At 34.4% G+C, this 23,204-nt stretch overlaps 1 protein-coding gene across 1 annotated transcript in view; it reads right to left on the bottom strand.

The window, feature by feature from the left end:
• LOC139150554 (regulator of G-protein signaling 7-like) overlaps positions 1-14,490 on the bottom strand; it is a 32,963-nt gene extending 18,473 nt beyond the window's left edge. The window contains 5 exon segments of the mRNA XM_070722991.1: positions 7,214-7,290; positions 10,353-10,417; positions 11,441-11,599; positions 12,798-12,845; positions 14,472-14,490. Coding sequence (XP_070579092.1) covers positions 7,214-7,290; positions 10,353-10,417; positions 11,441-11,599; positions 12,798-12,845; positions 14,472-14,490 — 368 coding nt within the window.
• Between the last annotated feature and the right edge of the window lie 8,714 nt (positions 14,491-23,204).

Here is a 23,204-nt window from a genome sequence, read left to right as displayed (position 1 = left end):
TAGAAAAAATATACTGATTAGATGGTGTGTATAAAAATATAGCTTTGTATTAGGTGAGGACGTGTAAACAATACAAACGTATCTCTTTCTGATATGAGAAATCTGCTTCATTGAGCTGCAGGGCTTTGGGTTCTGTGCAGACATCAATTAGCAATACAATTTTCCATCATAAAACAAACCAAGTACAGGGTACTTTTGCAATTTTTTCTGCTACTTTCAGCCATTTCTACTTATGTGAATTACTTTGATTATCATCTGAATGACATATCCACTCCAACACCAATCAGATGCTTTCTCTGTTTGGAAATTATCAGAGAATCATCATAGCAAGCAGTCCTATTAAAGTCTATCTTGTGCTGTAATTGAACTTATGGTAATGGACCGTACACAATACAATACGCATTCTTAGAACCATAAAACATGGCTGTCACTTCCAGTTAATATAGTTTTATTTGTGCAAGTGATAATAATGCAATCATTACTTATTATTATTATTTAGTGAGAATAAAGTTTATTGGAGAAAGATGTAGTGAAAATGATGGGAAGATAGTGCTGAACAGATGTCATCAGCATCAGTGCTCTACTTCTCAGTGAAATGGGTTAAATTTCATTATCCTTTTGATATTCCATGTTGCTGATTTTCAACCAACAAAATCAAACTAAATACACTCTAATTTATTTTGAATCACTAGGAAACAATAGTTCACTCACTTCATAAAAATACCACCATAAATGATGATATGCTCCTGTCGAAGAACATGTGAAAATAACACAAATATTAGGAAAAATTCCATTGAATTTTCACTTTTACTACACTTAGAAAACTTTGCAATTAGAAAACTTTGCAATTAGAACATTCTGACAATAATAGTAGTAGAGCAGCTTTATGAGGCTGTACTGTTTTGGCCATCTGTCCAGTTAATACAAATACCTATACACACATTACACATCGAACAACATACTAGCCTTGGCAGGTAAGCTTAAGCTCAATTCTTTAAATTGTGTTGACTTTAAAATCTTTATGGATAACAACAAACAGATGGTGGACAACATATACAAACATCAGTAATGTCATTGTTATTGATCATGTTTTACAAATGGCAAATAAAGGTACAGTAATCTCTGGGTTGATCCAAAATATACTTTGGCATATTGCCTTAAAGCCCGGCGTGAAATGGACTGGGATCAGGATTAATGCCAAGTTTGGGTGGGTGTTTGGGGGCATGCTTCTGCATAATGAGTCTGTTGGTAAAGGTTGCAATCATTCGCATTATCTGCGTAATCTGTTTGCTCGCAAATCACGCTCTGACTAATATAGGTACAGCCTTCGCAAAAAGCAAACGAAAAAATAAAGAAGGAAAAAATATCAATTTCATCAAACAGGAGCCTTTCGAGTTGATTTGCTGACATTTTGGGGTCATGTCAACGTTTGACAATGATTCCGCTACCAATTGCCATATGTACATACGGAATAGGCGCTGTACATAGTGGAACTAATCATTAAGAATGTAGTAAACATACAGAAATTAAAAATACCCCGAAATTGGCAATTTCGTACGTTGAAATCACAAATTATTGATGAAAGTTGACTAAACTGTATTCATCTGAACATGGATGAAGGAACACAGTCAGGAAAATGGTAGGAAATAGGTGAACGATGCGACGTCATGACCGATCGCTAAAATACAAAAATAAAGTAAGTTCACTACATCACGGAAGGTTCGAGATTTTCATGAATCTTGTGTATCACGATATCTGTAAGTGATCGCAGTCGGCTGCTTGGTTGCTTGGAGGGTGACCCCAACAACTCATCACAAGTTATGTTTATTTTCAGAGCAAGTTTTGCTGAAACGTTAGTTAACCTCCGACTGGAATCAATCACGGACTGCATGGGTTCATAGATATATTCGTTATTGAAGAAATTAAAGTCTAATCTTTGTTGAAATCTGCAATGTAGTGCCAACTCAATGAGCCGATCTCGGACACACGTATCCTCTCACGCCTAGAGCCTTTAGAAGATCAGGTGATGACACTCACTTGCTCACCTTGAACTGACAAATAAAATGTTTTGATGTCTTACAAGCTTTGTTTAATTCTCATAACAAAAGTCAAGAATGTTACTGGCACAACTGGTATGTCAAAATCTTATCAGCCTTCGAACACGACATATCATTTCCATGTGTGAGAACACGATACATAAAACCATACAGCCGTTTTCAGGGCCAGAATTTATATCAAAAGTGACTGTACCATACTGGTACTTTCGGCCATAGATGTAAATTTGGAGGGGTGTTAAAAAAGTCTCTCTCTTCAACTGACTGTAATTAAATTGATCATGGAGGCTGCCGCCATGCTTTGATGTTTAGTTGCATTCGATGTCATTGTCAATGCAAACCATGGACTTGCCTATAGTTTTGTAAAATACAATGTGTGTTTTTCACAAGAATACATCGTACCGGTACTGACTAGTCCTCTTGCTAAGTCACGTCCAAAAAGGGTTCACTTTCACGATCTCATTGCATCATAAATGCTTGTTAGTAAAAAAGTTTACCGGGTATGACAACCAAGGAGTTTTCATCCTGTGTGCACGCCAATATACATGTAACTCTAAGCGTACACATGGTATGTTTATATCATAATTGTTCTCCATTGCACAGCAAATGTTCGACCAGTTTACACCTCTGCACGTCACTGAATGATTGACAAAATTTTGAATCACGGAACAACCATTTTCTAGGGGCCATTCCCTTTGTTCCCAATGTGGTTTTTTCCCATAATCGTCGTAATCATAAAAAACCTTGTAAAACTTTGCGGATACCTATAATATTGCCTACGTCACAGTCTATGTTTATGGTATGCCAATAATTTTTGTTTGAGAATCATTTAGGCTGGTTTTCACAGAGCGGTCTATCTTGCTGTTGCCAGTTGTCACTCAAGCACCATTACGAATTTTCAGTGAGTTGGGGGGCTTTTTATACTCCGCACCGGGGTTTAAACATTTCAATGGAGTATTGGCCAAGTGGAACATGTCTGAGGTCAGAGCTACATGCCTACATTCTGTTTTGATGAAAAAAGCTGTGAACCAGCATGAACATGTTTGATATTAATATTCTAATAACTATTCTATATAATAATTTTGCTGATGATAAATATACAGCAGATGGAATGATGTCTTCAAACTAAATATACTCAAGATATTATGCCTATGTCACAACTCATCTTCAACTCTTGTAAACACTACCCTTATGTCACAAAAAGACATTTAAGAGAAACATTCAATCTTATGAATCAGCTACTGCATTCTGTTATGAATGTGTTCATCGCTATTGTCTTTCTATGTTGCCTTGGATACATGAATTACACAGGGGCTTATATTATTGATTTTGAAAACAGAGATATTTGGAAAGCATATCTCATTAGCCATAAAATCTGAAAATGATTGAAAGTTAATAATTTGTGCATAATTTGCCCAGCACAAATATTTCCAAGAATACCAAAGTCCATACCAAGAATCTGTCATGGTTAATGGTAAGCAAATTTATCTACTAAAAGTGTTGACATTTGCAACAACAGTATCATAAAGGTATTTTATTAATTTGCCTTTATTTCCAGACTATTTTCATCATCTAGTTAAACATGCTCCATACACTGGTTTGCCTTGAAAAGGGCCATAACCTATGGAAGTAAGTCCATTTGGGAAGGAGTCCAAAGTCTGATAGCAAAAGGGTGACATTCCATCAACATTTTACTTGGTGGAATCTGAGGGTGATGCATCAAATTAACAAAGTCATGTTATCTAACTGAAAAAACAAATAAGTCAAACATAGAAATTATGCTTCTTTTATTAAATATAGAAAACAATCAATTAATTTGACCACATATGACACTATTAACTAATAAAGTATCCCAAATGACAAGAGACCCGGCAACCAATGAAAGTCCACTATTGAAACCTTTAAACAAAATTTGAAAGTTGTAAGAAAGACTTTTGAAAAAAGATTGGACTAATATCTACAAAAATAAACTCTTATCTTAACCGGGACAAAATCTAAACAAGGACATCCGATGGAAATAATTTTTACTGACAAACCTACCAAAAAAACTACCTGATGAATAGTTCAAGAGGAAAGGCCTTTTTCCTAAAATGGAACAATTAATTGCAACAATTAATCATATTGTGAAAAAATCTGAATGAGGTCATTCCTTGAAACTAACAAATGTACAAATCAAATTAGAAAGCTATTAGACAAGCTACTAAACAAGAAAGCTACCGTAATAGACAAGATATTTCAGGGAAGAAGAGATAGTGTTATGCGCTTGGAAGTAATACCACCTATTTAACACGTAATCAATGATTAAATAATCCCCACCAGATCAGCTGTTTATGAGAATTGTTGATCCCTGTTTGAATTACAATAGTTTGAAATCCTTGTCTATGATTGGTGAATGACGATGTGCAACTGACTAAAACTTGTTATGCTAAAGTCATTTCCAAGTCCTTACTGCTTCAAAGCCAAATTGTTTGAAACAATGAAATACATTACACAATGTTCAAATGCTGATGTGATTTGGTTGCAGTTTCATTTTTGATGGACAGACAGAGTCCAGCCTAGAAGTCTGTTTACAATCACTCACTTCTCAGATCATATACCATACAAAGAGGATACCACATATTTGAATATGCTTTTAAAAATTATGTGTTGAAAATCAATGCATACAATATTGACCATGTACGAAAGTCATCTTGAAAAATATTGTAAAACAACTACTGATTACGCAATGGGCAGAACGCCACAGGAATGGCTGTTTCCCATAATTTAAAATAGTAAATATCCACAGAACATCATAAGTACATTTTCGTTGACTAAAGATCATTCCAGCAGATGCTCTGCTTCACAACAACACTGTTGATTACGTGGTTTTTCATTCCTGAAGGCATCTCATGGAAATACCCGAGCATCAGCAAATCCTCAGGTCATAGTAGTTCAAACCTTGCATAAAGAAAGATGTTTTTGGGGAAATAGAAATTCAGGTATTCCAATCCTGCAATCATCAAATTGATGACCTGAAGTTGCACATTGTAGAGCACATGAGCAAAATTAATGATAAAGCTTCAGAACTAGGTAAAAAATTATACACAGACAATTTGCAAGCACTAATCCTCTATGCTGAAATAGATTTACTGTGAAAAACTTGTTGTCATTTCTCTTCTGGAATGGTCGACCACTCTGTATAATTACCAAGACTTCACGTTCACAAAGGCATCGATTTGGCAGTGTTTCTAGACAAATTGTGATGCCATTGCTTTCAAAAAAGATGCACAATAAGTGCTTCTAAAGTAAGTTAGAAACATGTTACATCATGAAAACATTACTTGAGTAAATCAAATGAAAAATCCGATTTGTGAGAAAGAATTCTCTTAAGGTGAAGTACTACGAATTACGTCAAAATTAAGTTGTGGTGTCATTTTCTTGAAACTTTGCACAAATATTCTTGGAAGTTGTGCAAGTACAAAAATGAAATAAAAATGGGGGTCACCACGCTTGTTTCCATGGAAACGGACGTTAAAATGGCGTCGTTAGAAATAAATAAAAATGATATAATTCACTTAAACTAAAGAAAGCAATTATAAAACGCTCAGCAAATGAGTTAATTTTAATAAATACCAAGACTTAAGATCCATATCTATAGAATGTATAGTTTTCATGATGTTTGTGAAGAAATTTTAACATAAGTATCGATTACAAAATGACGATATCGAAATTATATCACTACATAATTTTCGAACTTTCTTCCTGTCGCTTTGAATGGTGTCATTTTGACCAAACTTGGCGAATAACTCCTGATATAATACCATTTTACACTTTTAATAAAAAGGTGTCACCACGCTACTTTTTACAATATCTCCAGGTGAATGGGTAATTTGCGCCATATAAATGGGAGAGAAATGTTAATTTTTCGCTCATATTGAATAAAAACCAGCTTCCTAGGGGGTCAAAATATGACAAGGTTATAGGTCACATGTATTTCTAAGAGACTGGGTCAAAAAATTAGGTAAAAGCGCAATTTCAACAATGACAGGTGATGTTAAATACATGCGCTACAAAATAACCCATTTGCGGCAGGCTTGAGTTAAATCTGCGCAGAAACGTTCTAAAGCGTGTGCGCGTCCGAATTCGTCGCCCTTTACCTTAAACACAGAAGATGGGATTGGCAATTGTAAGTACACTTACTGTATGTCCATTTGACGGACATACCAGTAACACCAAAAACCTTTGTTGAATTCAATGTACACAAGACAACTCCTGAGATGTTTGTTACATTCTACATATTAACATTATTATTCAACATGCAGAACTGACAAAGTCGACGTGGATGTTTGAACACCAAACCGATCAACAGACTCCAAATTAGATTAAGGTTGATGATTCTTATGTGTCACCATTTGCCAATACTGGTATTTGAATGACTAATATACCACAAATGATTTGACACATATGCAAACAATTCATTAACTCACAGTCAACTACTGTTACATTATTAGAGTTCCTAAATGACTTGGATTAATTTGTTTTAAATTTGTGTCAAATAATGAATTTGTACAGTGTAATGTACTTCGTGCATTGCCCTGTTAATATCACTCATTCAAAATGTCATAACATCAGATAATTTGTCAACCACATTAGAGATCACGACCTACATTTGTTATATATCCTGCTTTAATCTATTTTCCTGAGAGATCGTTGAAATCAAAAACATGTACTGATAATTGAATATCAAAACTATTCCTCTGAACTATACAATCTGCACCAGCAATATACCTGCTATACAGGAAAGTGTACACTTTAGATCAACCTCGTTTGACCTTTTATCATGGATGGTACAGGAATTAGTTGAACACATGTTATACGTACTATACCCATTAAAAGTATCTCTGAAGTCACATTGTGGCAATGAACAAAGCAATTAAGCAATCTCAAGAAACAGGGCATTCAAAATAATTAACACTGATTATGTAGTTCATAAAATTATACTCTTAAACAAAATCTACCTTCACTTTGTGTTTGTCTGCCGAGGGTGTATGCTACATTTTGTTTATGTCCGTATGAAATAGCTATGGTTACATAGAGCATGTGTTACTGTATCTGGTTGGCATATTCTAAATGCTTTGAACAACAACAAGATTTACTCCTACTTTTAATAAATTACTTACTTTGCCTGAGCTTCAGCTTGCATAAAAATGAATTCCCACTTTCTTGAAAACATTCTTTGAAGTCTTGCAAGATTCTCCTGCATTGTGAAAAGGAGTAATAGACACACAGACAAAAGATATTTACTACAGCATTAGCATATTAAAGTCCCATTTGATGGATTTGATGAGCTAGCATTCTGAATACACTGAAGGGAGATATACATTGATATAAAGGTAGAATACGCCTCCAGGACACATATTCTGACCCTCAAATTTGTACAATATTTTTCTGGTCTACTTCTGGTGTTAGCTCACTGTGAAGTTCATGGAGTGTAACTGCTTTATTTAAATCGAGATTTTAATTTTTTCATATACAGATATCACGGGATGGCAGCCATTTTGAATTTCCAGTCTATGCAAATGTTTGGTAATATTTGTTTCTCTTATCTCAAAACTGGCCAGGTAGTCCCCAATTTATATTCTTTGATGTTTTCTTGATGAAAGTTTTCAGTTCGAGGTGTGTTCTACCCAAACAAAACTGGTTTTAATCACATGTCCAATAACATTTGAAATGTGTAAGAACAACATGCATCTAGGTCTAACAGAAACAATGTTATAATATTTGTATCAGAATAGTACAGTGCATCCATAACAGTCATCTTTCACTATATTTCCATCTACACACAAAGCAGAACAGAACAAGCAAGTCTTCAAACCATTCTTTTTTTGAATAAATATTATACACTCATTGCAACTTTTTTTGGACAATCCTTGTATTCTGACAAAAGATGACATGGCAATAGTTCATATCCTAATTCTCCGGTGATTCTGCTTTTCGAAAGTTATGTGACCCCATATGAAATCAGGTGATACTACTGCATTGTTTCATGGTTTTCATTAGGCTGAAAGTAGGGCACTATAAGCAGCCATAACACATTGTCATCTATCACTGTGGCACTAAAGTTATCAACAAATGATCACGGAAACCATGTGATTTTTTTTTAAAGTCATATTTTTAGTTGAATGGTGAATGTAACAAATTTTTCTTTTAAAAAAAAATCTTTTACATAATTTTACAATTTTGATAAAAATCTATCACTTGTAACAAAAATATGAGTACTCTTAGTCCTACATATATTTTCTAAGCACTTATTTTCAGAAAACCAGTGTTATGCATGATTGACAAAAATAACAGAAATGATATACGAGCTGACATAACAGTCAAATGGTACCTGTTTTACACAATGAAGTTTTAGAATTCACTATGCCTTCAATAAGAATGAGAACAAAACAGAAAGATAAAGAACAGCCCTTAAGTCTAAAAATATGATATCAGGATTTGTAAGTTTCAAATTGTTCAAGATTATCATAAATATTCAGGCCGCTTTATAGTGTCTGACTATTACATCAATTGTCTGCTTTCTACGCCAACTACATTGGGTCAAATCATCGGTCATGTCACTCCATCTAGACAAAGACAATAAAATAGCCTACTGGTTGGTATTATACTGGTCTCTCTAAATTTTGCCATCTTCATTGATAATTGTCATAATTGAGTGATTGTCCAAAAACTGTCACAATCAGTATACACTTACATACATTAAAGCATTCATTTTCATCTAACAAACAAACAAGCGACCTAGCAGCCGATATAGCTCTGCAGTGTTTATGTAGAGAATAACTATTTTTGACACATGTTGATGAAGAAGGTGGAAATCTTTGATAGTTCAATGCAGTGGCCAGAAAAAAATATGATAAAATATGATATGTTGATATGATAAAATATACTTCTGCACAATTTGAACAAATCTGAAATAGATCATCCCTAGGGGTATATGTACCAAATATCAAAGCTATCTGACAGGTAGTTTTGAAGAAGATTTTTAAAGATTTTTTTACCAAAAATGACAAAAATTGCCTTAAAAATACAAATATGCAAATTTCACCAGGATTTAAATAAATCTGACTGAAGTTACCCTAAGTAAACTGCATATCAAATTTCAAAGCAATCAGACGAGCGGTTTCAGAGAAGAAGATTTTTTTTACCAAAAACACCAAAAAATGCCCAAAAAATACAAATATGCAAATTTCACCACAATTTGAACAAACTTAAGTGAGGTCACCCCAAGTGAACTGTATATCAAATTTCAAAGCAATTGGACTTGCGGTTTCAGAGGAGAAGGCAATTGTTGACAGACGACGGAGGATGACGACGGAAAATCAACGTATTTGATAAGCTCCGCATCGCTGACAGCAGAGCTAAAAAGGGAGTCGCAGCAAACAACAAAATTTGCTTTCTAGTAAAATATTTGCAATGTTTTCAGAAAATTCTAGAAACTATGCTGTCAAAGCTACATACAACAATATCAAGAATTACACCAAAATAGGAATACAGAACATGATCTTTACTTCTTGACATGATTTTAGAGTCAGAGTTTATATAAATGTCATTTTTCTTGGTTGAAACATGCAACAGTTGAAATCATGTGACCTCCTGTCCAGCTGCTCAGATTAGTACAATTTTGGAATGTTGTTTCAATCAATAAATTTCTTCACTTTGAAGTAATCTTATTGTAATATTGATATAGTGGTATAAGTATGACCAGTTGACTTTGTATAACATACACAGCCAAACATATCACTGTTTGGTGACTTTATTTTGGTGACTTTATTCTATAAACTTAGCTTGGAATACATCCATTTTTAATGTATGCCTTCAGTTGACCTTAACTTGTACTTTTTGCTGACAGCAGAAGCTGAAATTGCATAGATTTCCTGACATGCATATACTTGCCAATAAAATGGAGTGGTCTATTGCTGAATAGTTTACGTAAGTCTGTTAGCTTTTACATTCAAATCAACAAAAAGCAGTTTCTTAGTCTTAAAATATTTTGTACCTATCACCACATTCATTTGTTTCTACCCCACAGTTGTCTGTATGTGGAACACATTTGTAAGGTGGAAATGGGAGTAAAGGGTTAACAAACAAACAGACACTGTAAGACACATATAAATACACACACAAAAAATCATTTTTACATGAAAGACTGCTTACAAATACTACTGTGTATGTGAAAGAATATCTTGTGGGAAGTGGATTCAGAAACATGACAGGAAGCACAAACAAAATGAGAAATGGGTTGGATGTGGTGTAACTTACTGCTTCATAATCTGCTAGTTCCAATCTGGATTTATTTTGCATAGTTCTTTTACAGAGATAGACAGCTGTTGTCATGGTAACAGAAGTAATGGAAGAGAAGGAGACCATAGATAAAAAAAGAATTTTTATGTTAGTACAAAAACAGGATGTTGTGTGTTTAAAAGCCAGTTTAGTGATTTCATGACGGTGAATGAGATGTGTAGTTTGATGGTGGATTAGATAGTGAGGTACCTTGAAAAGACGCTCAATTCTACTGTCTTTGATGGACATAAACATTTTGATGATGAGGAAGTTGAGATTTCATTAAACAGTAAAATGATAGTTACCAAAAGAAGGATGAGAAAACGAGTTGTTACTCGAATGTGTTTAATTGTCAGTAATGTGAGAAGAATATTTCTATGGAACTGTGTGTATAATTCAAGTTTGCTTTATTACAGTGGCTAAAAAGCGATTGTATTTCCTATCCTGATGTTATTTTTCTTTTCGAGTTTCAATAAATATTCATATTTTGCATGTGGCTTAAGGTAATGATATATTCAAATCCATGAAGGATTTAAAACTTTTATGCTAGCTCTGACCAAAGTACAGAGAAGCATTTTCACTCAGTTTCAGAAAAACAACCTTCACATTACAAACCGACAGATTTAGCAAATCTTTTCTTTGCAATTTACAAAATGATTCATATGCTATACTGCTAGACATGGTGGTGATTCCAAAACATACAGTGTATAAAAAATGATCAAAACTCATGTATACAATATTATGACAAAATACTATATGTGTCAGCATCAATTAACCACATCTTTTTTCAAATATTGATTTTACACTCGGTGTTTTCCTCATATCCAGACAATTCATATTGTATACACTGTAATCTAGCATTTTGAATTTTTTAAATTTTTCATGATTTTTTCGTAATATCTAGCATAATATTAAATCATTCAAAGAGTGGTGAACTCCTTTCCCTCAAAGACCTAGGTTCATATCACCTTGTTGTGGGTTGTTATTTGATCAATGTGAACAGTAAACGTGGCATAAATGGTCACAACGAAATCAGTAAAAGTTACAACCAGGACTGGTCCACTCACCGTAATCTGTGTTTTCGGGTTCCCAGTGATTTGAAGGCCAGAAATAGGGAGTTTGAAATCTATAGAATGTATTGTCATCCTTCAGTGTGAGGACGTGATCAGTTATTGGAAAGAAGTATCCATGGGCTGATACTAATGATCCAAGATGGATTGCCTCAGCTGAAAAGTCAATAAAATGGTAAAGTTACAAATAAAATCAATGGTGGGGGTTCTTCAATTATCTTTTGCATTTGTGTAAGGAAACGTGCTAATTCTACAGTATGCTTTTTGGAAATTTCTACAAGGCAATTTCAGTGTCATAGCACAGACAGATGGTAGCCTTGAAAGTTGAAAATCTTATGCCCTACTTATCTATTTTACACTTTCTCTGTCTGGTTTGTTTCCATGCATACACACTCACTGAGAGTGGTTTTCAAGTTGTCTCAGAGAGTGATAATTATTGTGTCATTTTTCACACCGACTTCAATCACTTCAAAATTAATATTGTAAAATTATAAATCCTGCTGGATTTTTGAATAATACGAGTAACTTTGATAATGCCAGCTAACATCATCTGCAAAGGTGCCATTCTTCATATGCAATCTCTTCATGACAATTTAAGTTTACACAACCTATTCTGACTTTGAGGAAATCCACTGAGTAATCTTTGTAATTATTTGAAGATCACCAAGATAGCTACATAATTTCACTAAACTTATTTGAATATTCTTGTAAATTTTCACTTTAATCCTTTGATTGAAGATTAGACTAAAATCACTTGACTTCCAGCATAACTTCAAGTAAGTATTGCTGTTGTAGCTAAGAAGTCCAATCAAATTCAGTAGATTCACTGTTGACAAGTAGCCTTATTATAGAATTTCACAAAATATGCAAATACACTATTAATCATCGCTTCATGGTCATCAAAATTTTAGCAGAAATAAATCTCAGTATCATCAATGTACTTCAAAAGTTTAATCAAATGCAGTCAAAACATGTAAAAGTCAAACAGCTATGGATGGATCTTGCTGATTTTCAATTTTTTCAAATGTTTCACATTGTTCCAATGTGATGTATCTTCAATTTGCCTCCTTCACTGACCAAACAGCTGTCCTTACTACCTGCCTGTCATGCAGACAGACATCAACTGTGAATTTCAAAGTCTTGCAATCCCCTGGACTGGTGATCAGGGCAGTATGCAAATACTTTACAGACATGTTACTTGGGACTTAAGTAACATGCCTGGACACCAAACAACACCACTGTTTTAGAAAATACATTAACTCGGATGACAAGGCAAACTCAAAAAACTCATCCAAGGCAATCATTTTGTGCTAGGTGATCAAATTAACAAATATTCCATAACTATTCTACTTACTTGGATCAATGTCTAAATTCTTAATTAGCCATTGCACTAGATCTGCACCTGAAATGAGAAATAGACAAACTTTAAACACACTGTGAAATGCAGCCTTCATGCTGGCATTGTTACATTTCCCTGGTAAATGTTAAACGAAACAATTCCTATTCACATAGAATGCAACATACAAAGAAATATCAAAAATGTTTTTATATCTGATTCAAGTCTAGAACGAGACTAGTAAATCATAAAATTCTTGGAATTCTGAATATGCAGGTTTGAGATTGTTTAAGCATGAATTGCAGATATGACAACGCTGATGAACTTTGCTGCCCAGCACACAGTAATACATGTAGCTGTATTTATCCAAGCCATTAAATGTCACAAAATCTACCTTGATATATGTGATACATAAATGTGTTCCTCATGCTGAAAATATTCTTATCATGATAGAAGCATTGGTTGGAATATTTCAGAACAAAGACAGGAAGCAATGCAGTAAAATGTTCAATTTAAAAAAACTGAAAAATATAAGAAATGTCAAAAAGTTACAGAAGATGATTCAACCTAGGATAGTAAAGAAACTTCAATCTGTTATAGAATAAATTCGTCAAAATAAATATCATATAATATTTGTACAATAAAGTTGTCAAGCAAATACATGAAGTATCACTATCTGAGCATTTAAAAACTTTGTCTCAACTTCTAATACATATTCAGTGAAAAAAAAGACAATACATAAGATTGGTTTAGCCCAGACATCTTCGGTATTTGCTGGTCTCCTGCTTGACAACAAAATGATCAATCAATTAGTCTTTGGGCAAAATACCAAGTTAGTGGTTTCATTCGTTAGAAAAACCTGAATTTAAAGCAATTGCCATATTTTAATGGTTATTCAATATATTACAATGTTTCAACAAATCACTCTGCAAAGATTTAAAGGCATTTATGTGTTGGGTTTGAAAAAGGGTGTCAACAGCATTGATCCTCATTGTCTATTAAGATTTACATGTCACATAACCACTCCAGTGAAAATACATTTTTAGCAGCCATTCTGTAACAAAATATTCACTGAAAATGCTCCTGGTGTTTCAGTATAGGCAGTTGTTTGTAAACTGACATTTTTCTCTAACATTATTGCTGTATGTTCGTTACTTCATTAATTGATATAATCAACATCACCAGCAATATTCATTATGGATAGCTTCAATTGGAAAATTTGTTAAGATTTCAGATTAGTGATAAGTGAAATGAATATGTTAAATCTCCCTCATTGCTGTCATAGTATTGAATTATTACTTATGTAGCAAGTTCAGTTGCCTTGGTCAAGTCCTTCAAGTTTTAAATGTCGATTTGTGAAAGCTCATTAAATATGCAAATTACAATTTGGCTAATATGAAAATGCAAAATCTTTATTGCTACTTCAACAACATGGTCTCAACAATATACAAAGTAAGTTTCCTCAACTTTGGCTATATATAGAAGTTCAGAAGTTGGTAGCATGATAAGTGGCCATTGCACAATGCCTGTGTTCACCTTTTAAGTTGAGAAGAAAATTTACAGCTGATGTATTCAAAATGCTTTTATATAAAATCTCAAAAATTGATGCATGGAGGGCAAAGGTCAGTAAATATTAGCCTTGCCTAGACTGATGTCCCTGGTTGTTCGGCTCAGTCATAAACAACAGTTTACTGGCTGGCTTAAAGGCCATCGCGTTCACACCCCATGATCTTCATGATGTCAGCCAAAGTATGTAGCTTCAATTTAGCAGCCATTTCACTGGTAATGCGACAGTGTGTGTTGAAGTTTGTTACTTCAATTTACTCTGTTGTGATGTAAATGTACGTCTATTTGCCTACCAACATAGAGCAAGTCTCAGCCACCGCTATGCCATTTTCTCTTGCATTGATTTTACATTGGTACCAGGGATTCACACTACCGCTAAACCTATTTGTGATCTGTATGTAATGCTCAGATTACTACAGAATAGAATGTTAGCCTCCACTGCCGAAGTTCTGTATCCTCTGAAACACAGCAGTATGTACCGGTATTTGAACAGAGAAGTACAAAGTATATGCATTCGCAGGTGATTCAGTCAGCATCAAGATGCATAGATATATATATATATGCTATTTTAATCACATGGGCGGCATGGTCCTGGGCATCGTGCGAGATTGATGATGTCATCAGTATCAGCTTTCTCAGTCACATGAAAAACACAGAATTTGTAAACAAACCTGCGTGGCATATCAATTTGAGCGGGCAATATTTAGCATTTGCATGATACTTGCCACAGCAGCACAAATCTGGTTTGTTTCTTCATTGAACATCATTCCATAATGAATGTAATGGAAAACGGTAAATTTTGAAGGTTAAAAAATGGTTGAAAGTTAGCATTACTGTGGCTTTAATATCTGTAAAGAGATTCATAAGATATAATATAGTCATTCTAAGAAAATCTTATTTCAAAACAAATAGCTATGCAAATTTAGTACTAATTATGCACATCACTTAAAAAAAACTAATTGATTCTTGTCATTACCAAACCTAATCTGTGTAGAGGTATTGATTCCCATTCAATAAGCCATTCTTGAAGTATTGCGTGGACAGACAGATAGGCAGACAAATCTACAGACAGACAGACAGACAGACAGACATCAGTATGACATTAATGCAACAATTTTTTCGTATATTCCACTATGAACATTCAAATATGAACATGATGGGAATGCCATGGAGTACATATTTAATCTGCAGGACTATAATGAGTCAGTGTATTTTTACCATGATTCCTGATACCAGTAGAATATTGATGCAATCCAATTCAGAACATTGGAAATGGTACTTAGCAAGGTTTTCTGGACCATGTGTCTTGGGTTCCAAAATATTACAAAAACACTCTCAGTTACGATGAGCTTGGTGAAAAAAATCAGCTGTTCAAAAGACAAGTGGCTTGTATTCATTTGATTTTTACAGTGGAAATTGGGTAAATAATCTTTAGTAAATGAATGGGACAAAGTACCACAGGAATCCAATGGGACTTCCCTGTGATGTTTTTTGTACTCTGATGGCTATTTTCAATCCTGTGGGACACTCCTCAGTCCTGTTGCAATTCAACAAAATTCCTACGGCACATTTGGTAGATGTATGGCAACAAAAGAAGATACAATGAACCCTGGAAATATATGTTTATTAATCTATGCTTGTTATCCAATTGAGAAATTTTACAGTGTATAAACGATATGTATACTTGGACTCTGGGATAGAAAAAACATGCCTTTTAAACCATGACAGTGAATACACTGAGATCAAGAGAAAACTTAACACACAACATAGTCTTACCAAGAAATTCTTGCACATACTATTGTGCTCAGAATTTGAAAAAGAAGGGAGGGGAGAAATAAAAAGTTCAATTTAACTTAAGATCAAGAGTGTACCAAAACCTATCATACTCTACTTTTAGAACGTTTTACACACTCAGTTGCTATGAGTCACATCCAAGTGGCGGATCTCCCAGTGATAGACATAAACAGCAAAGCAACTCTTATTTCTTACACCATAAATAAAAACCAGCCAGTAATCATTTTTAATACATCGACTATGAATTAAAAAATGAATCAATTTTGTTTAAATAAATAAATAAAAAAATAAAGAAAGAACGAAAGGAATGTTAAAAGCATGGCCAAAATAAAATTTCAGTTTTGTATTAAAAGGGGGTCCTTGCGAACTGACAGAGTTAGAATACTTATCACCTTACGATGGATATGAAATGTAAAGAGGGTGTTTCTTACAGACAGATTGCTACTACATATGTAAGACATGCACTGCAACACATATGCCAACACATTGATGTCTCATATCAAGCATGAAGAGAAATCTCCAGTGACAGAAGTAGATACTAGAGTAGAATACACACACAGACACTGTTATGATGTCACAGACTTAATCTTTTGAGTTCTGTATTTTTCCCACTTTTAGTGCAACATTTTACCAATCTTTATGAATTTTTTGTAAGGTTTTTGCAATTTTGGATCAAATAGAGATCACTTTTCATTGGCAACAGGTTTTTGATCAAAATTCAGAAAAAAATTTTAAGTGTTCTATTTTATACAGGTGAGAAAATTGACTTTGCACTCAAAAGATTGATTGTGCAAGGTCAAATCTTCCATTCTTGGCTCCTTCTGTTCACTTGATGGACAAATGTCAATTGCAAATTAATCAGCATCTAAAAACATAGTGTCAATGACACTTGGCTCACATTTTATTTGATGTGGCAGGCCAGAGTGAGTATACCAGTACTTAACTAAGTTACCCCTGGGAACATGCATACCAAGTTTCAAAGCAATCGGACGAGCAATTTCAGAGAAAATGATTTTTTGGAAAAATTGCGCCAAAAATACAAACGTGAAAATGCATCAATATACATTTAAAATATCTGACACATTTATTTAATATTGAATATCTTTTCAAACCTGTTGATGGAATACACAAGCAAATAGGGTACAGATATTCATCCTGCCTTCATTGACAAAAACACAGTAACAAGTTATATTTCATAACTTCCAAATGCAAAGGCAATGGGAAAGAAAGAGCCATAGCTTAGAGTTCTTGTAAAACTTTGAACATTGAGGCTTATTGACAGCACTCATATTAAAAGTATTGATACACCTACCGGTACTATCAACTTTGCCCATTTAGCAAACCTACAAAACAACAGGCCAAACCCTATCTATTAAAATAACTTGCTTGCTTGAAAGTGATTTTCAATCATCCTAAATATTAACAGAAACATACCCCTTCCAGGAAGTGTTGAATTTTACAGTGAGACTTTGAGGGCGACTTCAATACAATTTTCTCTGAGTAATGTTTGACTTTTCCACAGTCCACATTTCTTTCATAAATTAAAGCTTATAAAATACTAAAATTCCTTATATCCATGTGAATAGTAACGACAAACTAACAATGGAGTCATGCCATGTATCTGTGATGCAACTATCAGATGTCAAATAAAAATTGTTTTAATATCTTTTCCTTCTTTGCATAACTGTGATGCCACTTATAATAAGTCAACTTACAAAATTTGCACAGAGAAATTATTTTTGAGTAAGTGAAACTATTAAATGTACACATTCAGAAGACCTGTCTTTCTAAATTGATGAAATTTAATAATTAAATTTAATAATTAAAATCTTAATGTATAACGTTATGAGTAATGAGTCAAGTGGATATACCGGTATGTAACTAATAAGATATTCAAATATCTTTAACATCTTGAATCACTTCGTGGCGTCAATTTTAACACATTTCTTAAGCTGAATCTAGATTGCTGAAGCCCACAAATCTTACTTCCTATAGAAATATTTGAATAATGATCGTGTGCAGTTTGTATCAAACCTCCAGCTACTGTCATGAGTTTTGATTTTCTTCCGTCAACTGATTCTTTAAAAAGCAGAAGTCTTAATCACTGCAGGAGGCATCATAGCCTCTTGAGTGGGTACCGGACATCCTATTGAAGGTTGGTGATGAGTTTTGCACCCTACAAATTAAATCTTTAAAAATAGCAGTTTTAAACCACTGCAGGAGGCATCATAGCCTACTGGATGGGGTACCGGACATCATAGCCTACTGGATGGGGTACCGGACATCATAGCCTACTGGATGGGGTACCGGACATCCTTTGAAGGTTGGTGATAAGTTTTGCACCCTACAAATATATCTTTAAAAATAGCAGTTGTAAACCACTGCAGGAGGCATCATGACCTACCAGTACTGTGTCGGTAACAGACATACTATCGGTATTAAGGGGCGGTGATGAGTTTTGCACCTTACAAACTAATCCTTTAAAAATAAGAGTTTCAAACACTGCAGGAGCTAGCATCATGGCCCAGTGGGTAGAGTACCGGACACGTACACTATCAAAGGATGGTTGGTACAAGACCAGGATGTTCAGACTCCAGCACAGTGTTGTGCCCGTAGGCATGGTACTTTACTCCTCATTGCTCCATTCGGTAATGGGTTTAAAAGTGACAAGTACCCCTGGCCCTCTTGTTATGGGACTTTGCCCATTTGTTGGTTGATGTTCCTTATTAAAAATATAGCTGACACTTTAAACGCCACAAAAACTGAACAATCTTTCAAATATTGAAGAAGAAAATTGGAGGTTACATTTAACAAAAATTAAAATTTTCCATACAGAGAAAGTACACACAAATTTTCATACAAATAGCAAATAAACAGTAAAGCAACACTGCAACTGACAGACAGATCTTTATAGTTTGAACAAACTTAATGAACATGGCAGTGTAATAATCATTTTAAATTTTACGGACCACATTTTTGGTTATAATCTGATGAAATTCTACATGAGGAGGACAACATCTGCCAGAACTGTAATAAGATTAATATTTAAAGTCTCAGGGTCAAACAGCATATGTTTTAACACTTTCATTTTTGTAACTGTTCAGTTGTATGATGACAAAGGGTTTATGCCAACAGCTGGTATACATGTATTTTATTGGTATCAAAGTCTATTTGCATTCACTTTTTATTAGTTGGAAACTTAGTGAATATACATGTACAGAAAACGCACAGTATATAACATTATTGGGTGAATGACATGCCCAATGACATGACATAAATGATAAGTAATTTACAGACAGAGTCAAAATACTTGCATCTGACGCACATTGCTCAATCCACTTTTAATTTCAAGATATTTCTTCACATGAGTAGGGACAGGGCATTTTGTGAAGCTACATAATTTTGGAATGAGAGTGTTTTGATATCAATAAAATTGGTATGAACCTTAGAAATTATAACTGCAATCTTTATTTCATCCCTGTCTTAGTGGCGTCGCTTTAACTTAACTCCTTGCTTGCAAGTCAATTGACATGCTGACTTATTGCATATTCTAGAAGCATTCTGTTTTGAATCAGTGGACGGCAGGAATGCGTCATTATTTTGCTCACGTGATTTATCTAGTTTCTGAATAAGCTCCGTGTTCCATGCATTTATTGAATATGAGTGTTAGTCATCGTACTGTCTTGTCAGTGCAGGCTTTCACCATCAATCTACAGCTCAGGAACTACACTGCAAACCTAGTATTAAGATTCAGCCTTCATTCCTGAACACTCTAATTTGAATTCATAATAAAAGAAGGGGGTTTACAAGTAATAAATCTGCTCGCTTTCGCTATAAATCTGAAACAGCTTGACCTAGTTTCTTGTACGTTTTCAAGTCAGCATGAAATGAGCAAAATGGTACCGGAATCAAGATGGCTGCCACATAGGAGATCGGTGTTCAGGTTGACAAAATTTTATAGGTTTCAAAGTGAAGACGTAACACTGGCATCTCAGTAGAAAACACTCATAATTAAAACACAGTACTACATACAAATAGTAAATTCTCCAAAAACTTTGTGGGAATTCTTACATGTGAAGCAATTTTGAATTATTGATTCTAACAGAATTGGCTGGTTGAACATGCATGGCCTCAAAGAGAAGGAGGGAAATACATTTGTCACTGGAATTTTCAGGTGATTGCATAAACCTCAGTCTCCGTTCGACAATTTTAAACACATCATGAGATAGCTTCAGATGAGGTGTGACAAAACAACCAACAGATGTACTGATGTAGAAACACTAAACCATTCCGAAACGTTTCAAACTGCAATTAATTACTTTTCATTATTTATTAATTCTACATGTTCCTTTCCTTTTTGGATATGTGATACACAAAAGATACACAATTATCAAACATTATATTGACATTTACTAGCATAAAATACATGCATCCTACATGAATATTTTGAATTCTTTTCAGTTAAATTTACTGCTGCAAACCAGCATCAAAATATAGACTTATAATGAATTGGCTGTATAAACAGTCTAGACTCTCTTTTCTCACCATCTGCATTACATCATTCATTCACTGAAACTGTGAATGCTTCTGTAAAAAAAATTGATACTGTAATAAGGGAGATTCTTAAAGTTACAACATCAGATTTGAGACTTTTGAGAATTTTTTCCAACTCGCAGTGTCTTCTCTAGAGTGCTCAATGCGTGAATCTCCCTATTTAAACAAAGTCTCACCTAAAATAAACAAGAATGCATACCATGTCCCCTCTACGATGATCCAAGATCTTGAGAAATTGACATACTCAGAGCATTGACAACGGCATTCCACACCATCTAAGATTACACACTGTATTGCCTATGACTGTAATATCATATCATTGATTTAACCTGCCAGCTGTAGCCACAGTCAATGACAAAACTAGCTTTAAAGCTGCAGAAAGAGATGCTGAAGCTGAAAGATTTTCACTTAAGTTTGCTTCCAGATTACAAAACTGTGTGTGAACGTATATGATTGAAGTGTAAATGATTTGTGTTAGCTTCTAAAATATTAAACATTTTCGTGATGAAAAAGAGCACGACATCTTTAATTCAATATTTGATCCACAAAATAATCATACTTTGCAAATACATTGGAAAAACTTACTTAGCCAACCGGTATTATAAATTTGCATCATTTATTACAGCCCCTCAATCATAACAAATCCCTCAAAATTTTCAAACAGAGATAGAATAACCCCTCCCTTGTAAGAGAAACCTGGAGAAAATACTGATTTTGTGGACAATCCGAAATGTACACAAGCTATCTCTGGCACAAACCTAACATAAGGTACAATCAAACAGCTAGTTTTTCACAATCTGAACTCAAGAAAAATTTATCTGATCAAAAAACCTAAGCCTTTTCCTACGTGCTGGCTTTTATTTTACCAATAAGAATACTTTCATAGAATTTTCATGTTTTCTGCAAAGATTTTGCCGTTACACTTGTATGACCTGAATACCTTGATATTCAACTATTCTATACGTTGATGATGGTGTTGAGGCAAGCTGTGATACATGTTTCACAGAACATCATGACAACTTACTTTATCTTGCAAAATTTGCTAAATTTCTCAGATTATAAATTGTAGTGGTCTGCTTGTAGTTGGTATTACGGTATGCAATAGAATGCTACACATTTATTGGTTGCAGTATCATGTTATCATAACAACTGACCACATATTTTACCAAATCTTTTGTTGAAGACTGTATGTAAAATTACTGTAGAGGCACTTTTGAACAAGATTTGACCTTATCTCTAAGTACCCTTTCACAATTCTTTTCAGTGTCAATATTTCTGATTGATGTCAACCTGGGCAACCAAAGTAGAAAGTATCAATTCTCGTGTACACAGAAACAAATTTTTGAAGAGAGGTGACAAGAGCATGTTTAAAGCTGTATGACTGCTGTTTAGTTTTCCATTTTGTTGAAGATTATTTCAGTAGTGATGTAACAAAATTATCCTCATCCTGGTATGTTTTGTCATTATTGAAAACCTTGAACAATAACATTTATTTGGAGGGGGGATATATACCTAATGGCAAACAGTTAGGTGAAACAGAGAATTCATATGTATGACAAATATGATAAAATTCAGAATTAGAACATCAGCATACCAGACTATCAAATTATGCAATTTTTCATGATAAAAATTTGGATTGTATTTTTTATATTTGTGGGGGGTACTCCTATCACACTGTTTCACCGTGAAGTTTGTTTTACAATGTTACATGGAATTTTCAAAAAACAGAGAATCTCTAGGGCTTATTGGATCTCCATAAGGAATGTAATCAAAACCAACAAGCACATCACCTAAAAGCCTCACTCTTCTGACTAAGAATTGCATCCAATGACAAGCACCAGCATTTTTCAGGCAAAATGTAAAAGTACTTCACGTATTGTAACAGTAAGAGGATGTGTGACAGAGCCATTCTTGGCTTTACATTGTATCAAACAGGTGAACTCAAATGTAAGCCAGAGCTGCAAAATGGCAGGGCGAAATGAAAACACAGACGCCTGTCAGTTTTAAGCTCTGGGTATTGTCTGTCATTGTCAAGGAGAGTTTAAGTGAAGAGCTATCAATTGATGTTTTTCAATAGCTTCTTCAATTCTGATATCTGGCCACATCAGTCACAGCTCCAAGGGATGCATTAATCTAAATGGCACTCACACTGATGCAGGGAGAATGCAGGACATAATCTTGATGTGAGGAGAATTCTTACAGAGAAGGACCATTTGGCCAACATAAAATAGTCCGTTGCACTTTTGTGTGAGGTGACAGCATAAAGGATAGGTGCATTCCAAATGGAAGTAGGTAGCAGCTGATAGCTATTCCAGAGTCATAATGTCAATTTGGAAGTGGCTTCATTCATTTTCACAGCAGCGGCACTGGGGCTTAGCAGGGCAAGTCCTTCCAGTGATTGGATTACCGCTAATGAAGCTTAATTTATTTATTAATCAAAAGGATAAAGCCCTGGCAAGTTTGATTCCTGTTACTTGATCCAGGTTTCAACTGGACAGGAAGGCACTCAAG

The sequence above is a fragment of the Ptychodera flava genome, chromosome 14 (genome assembly GCF_041260155.1).
Source record: "Ptychodera flava strain L36383 chromosome 14, AS_Pfla_20210202, whole genome shotgun sequence".
Taxonomy (NCBI): Eukaryota; Metazoa; Hemichordata; class Enteropneusta; family Ptychoderidae; genus Ptychodera; species Ptychodera flava.
This window is presented reverse-complemented; position numbering and strand designations above follow the sequence as displayed.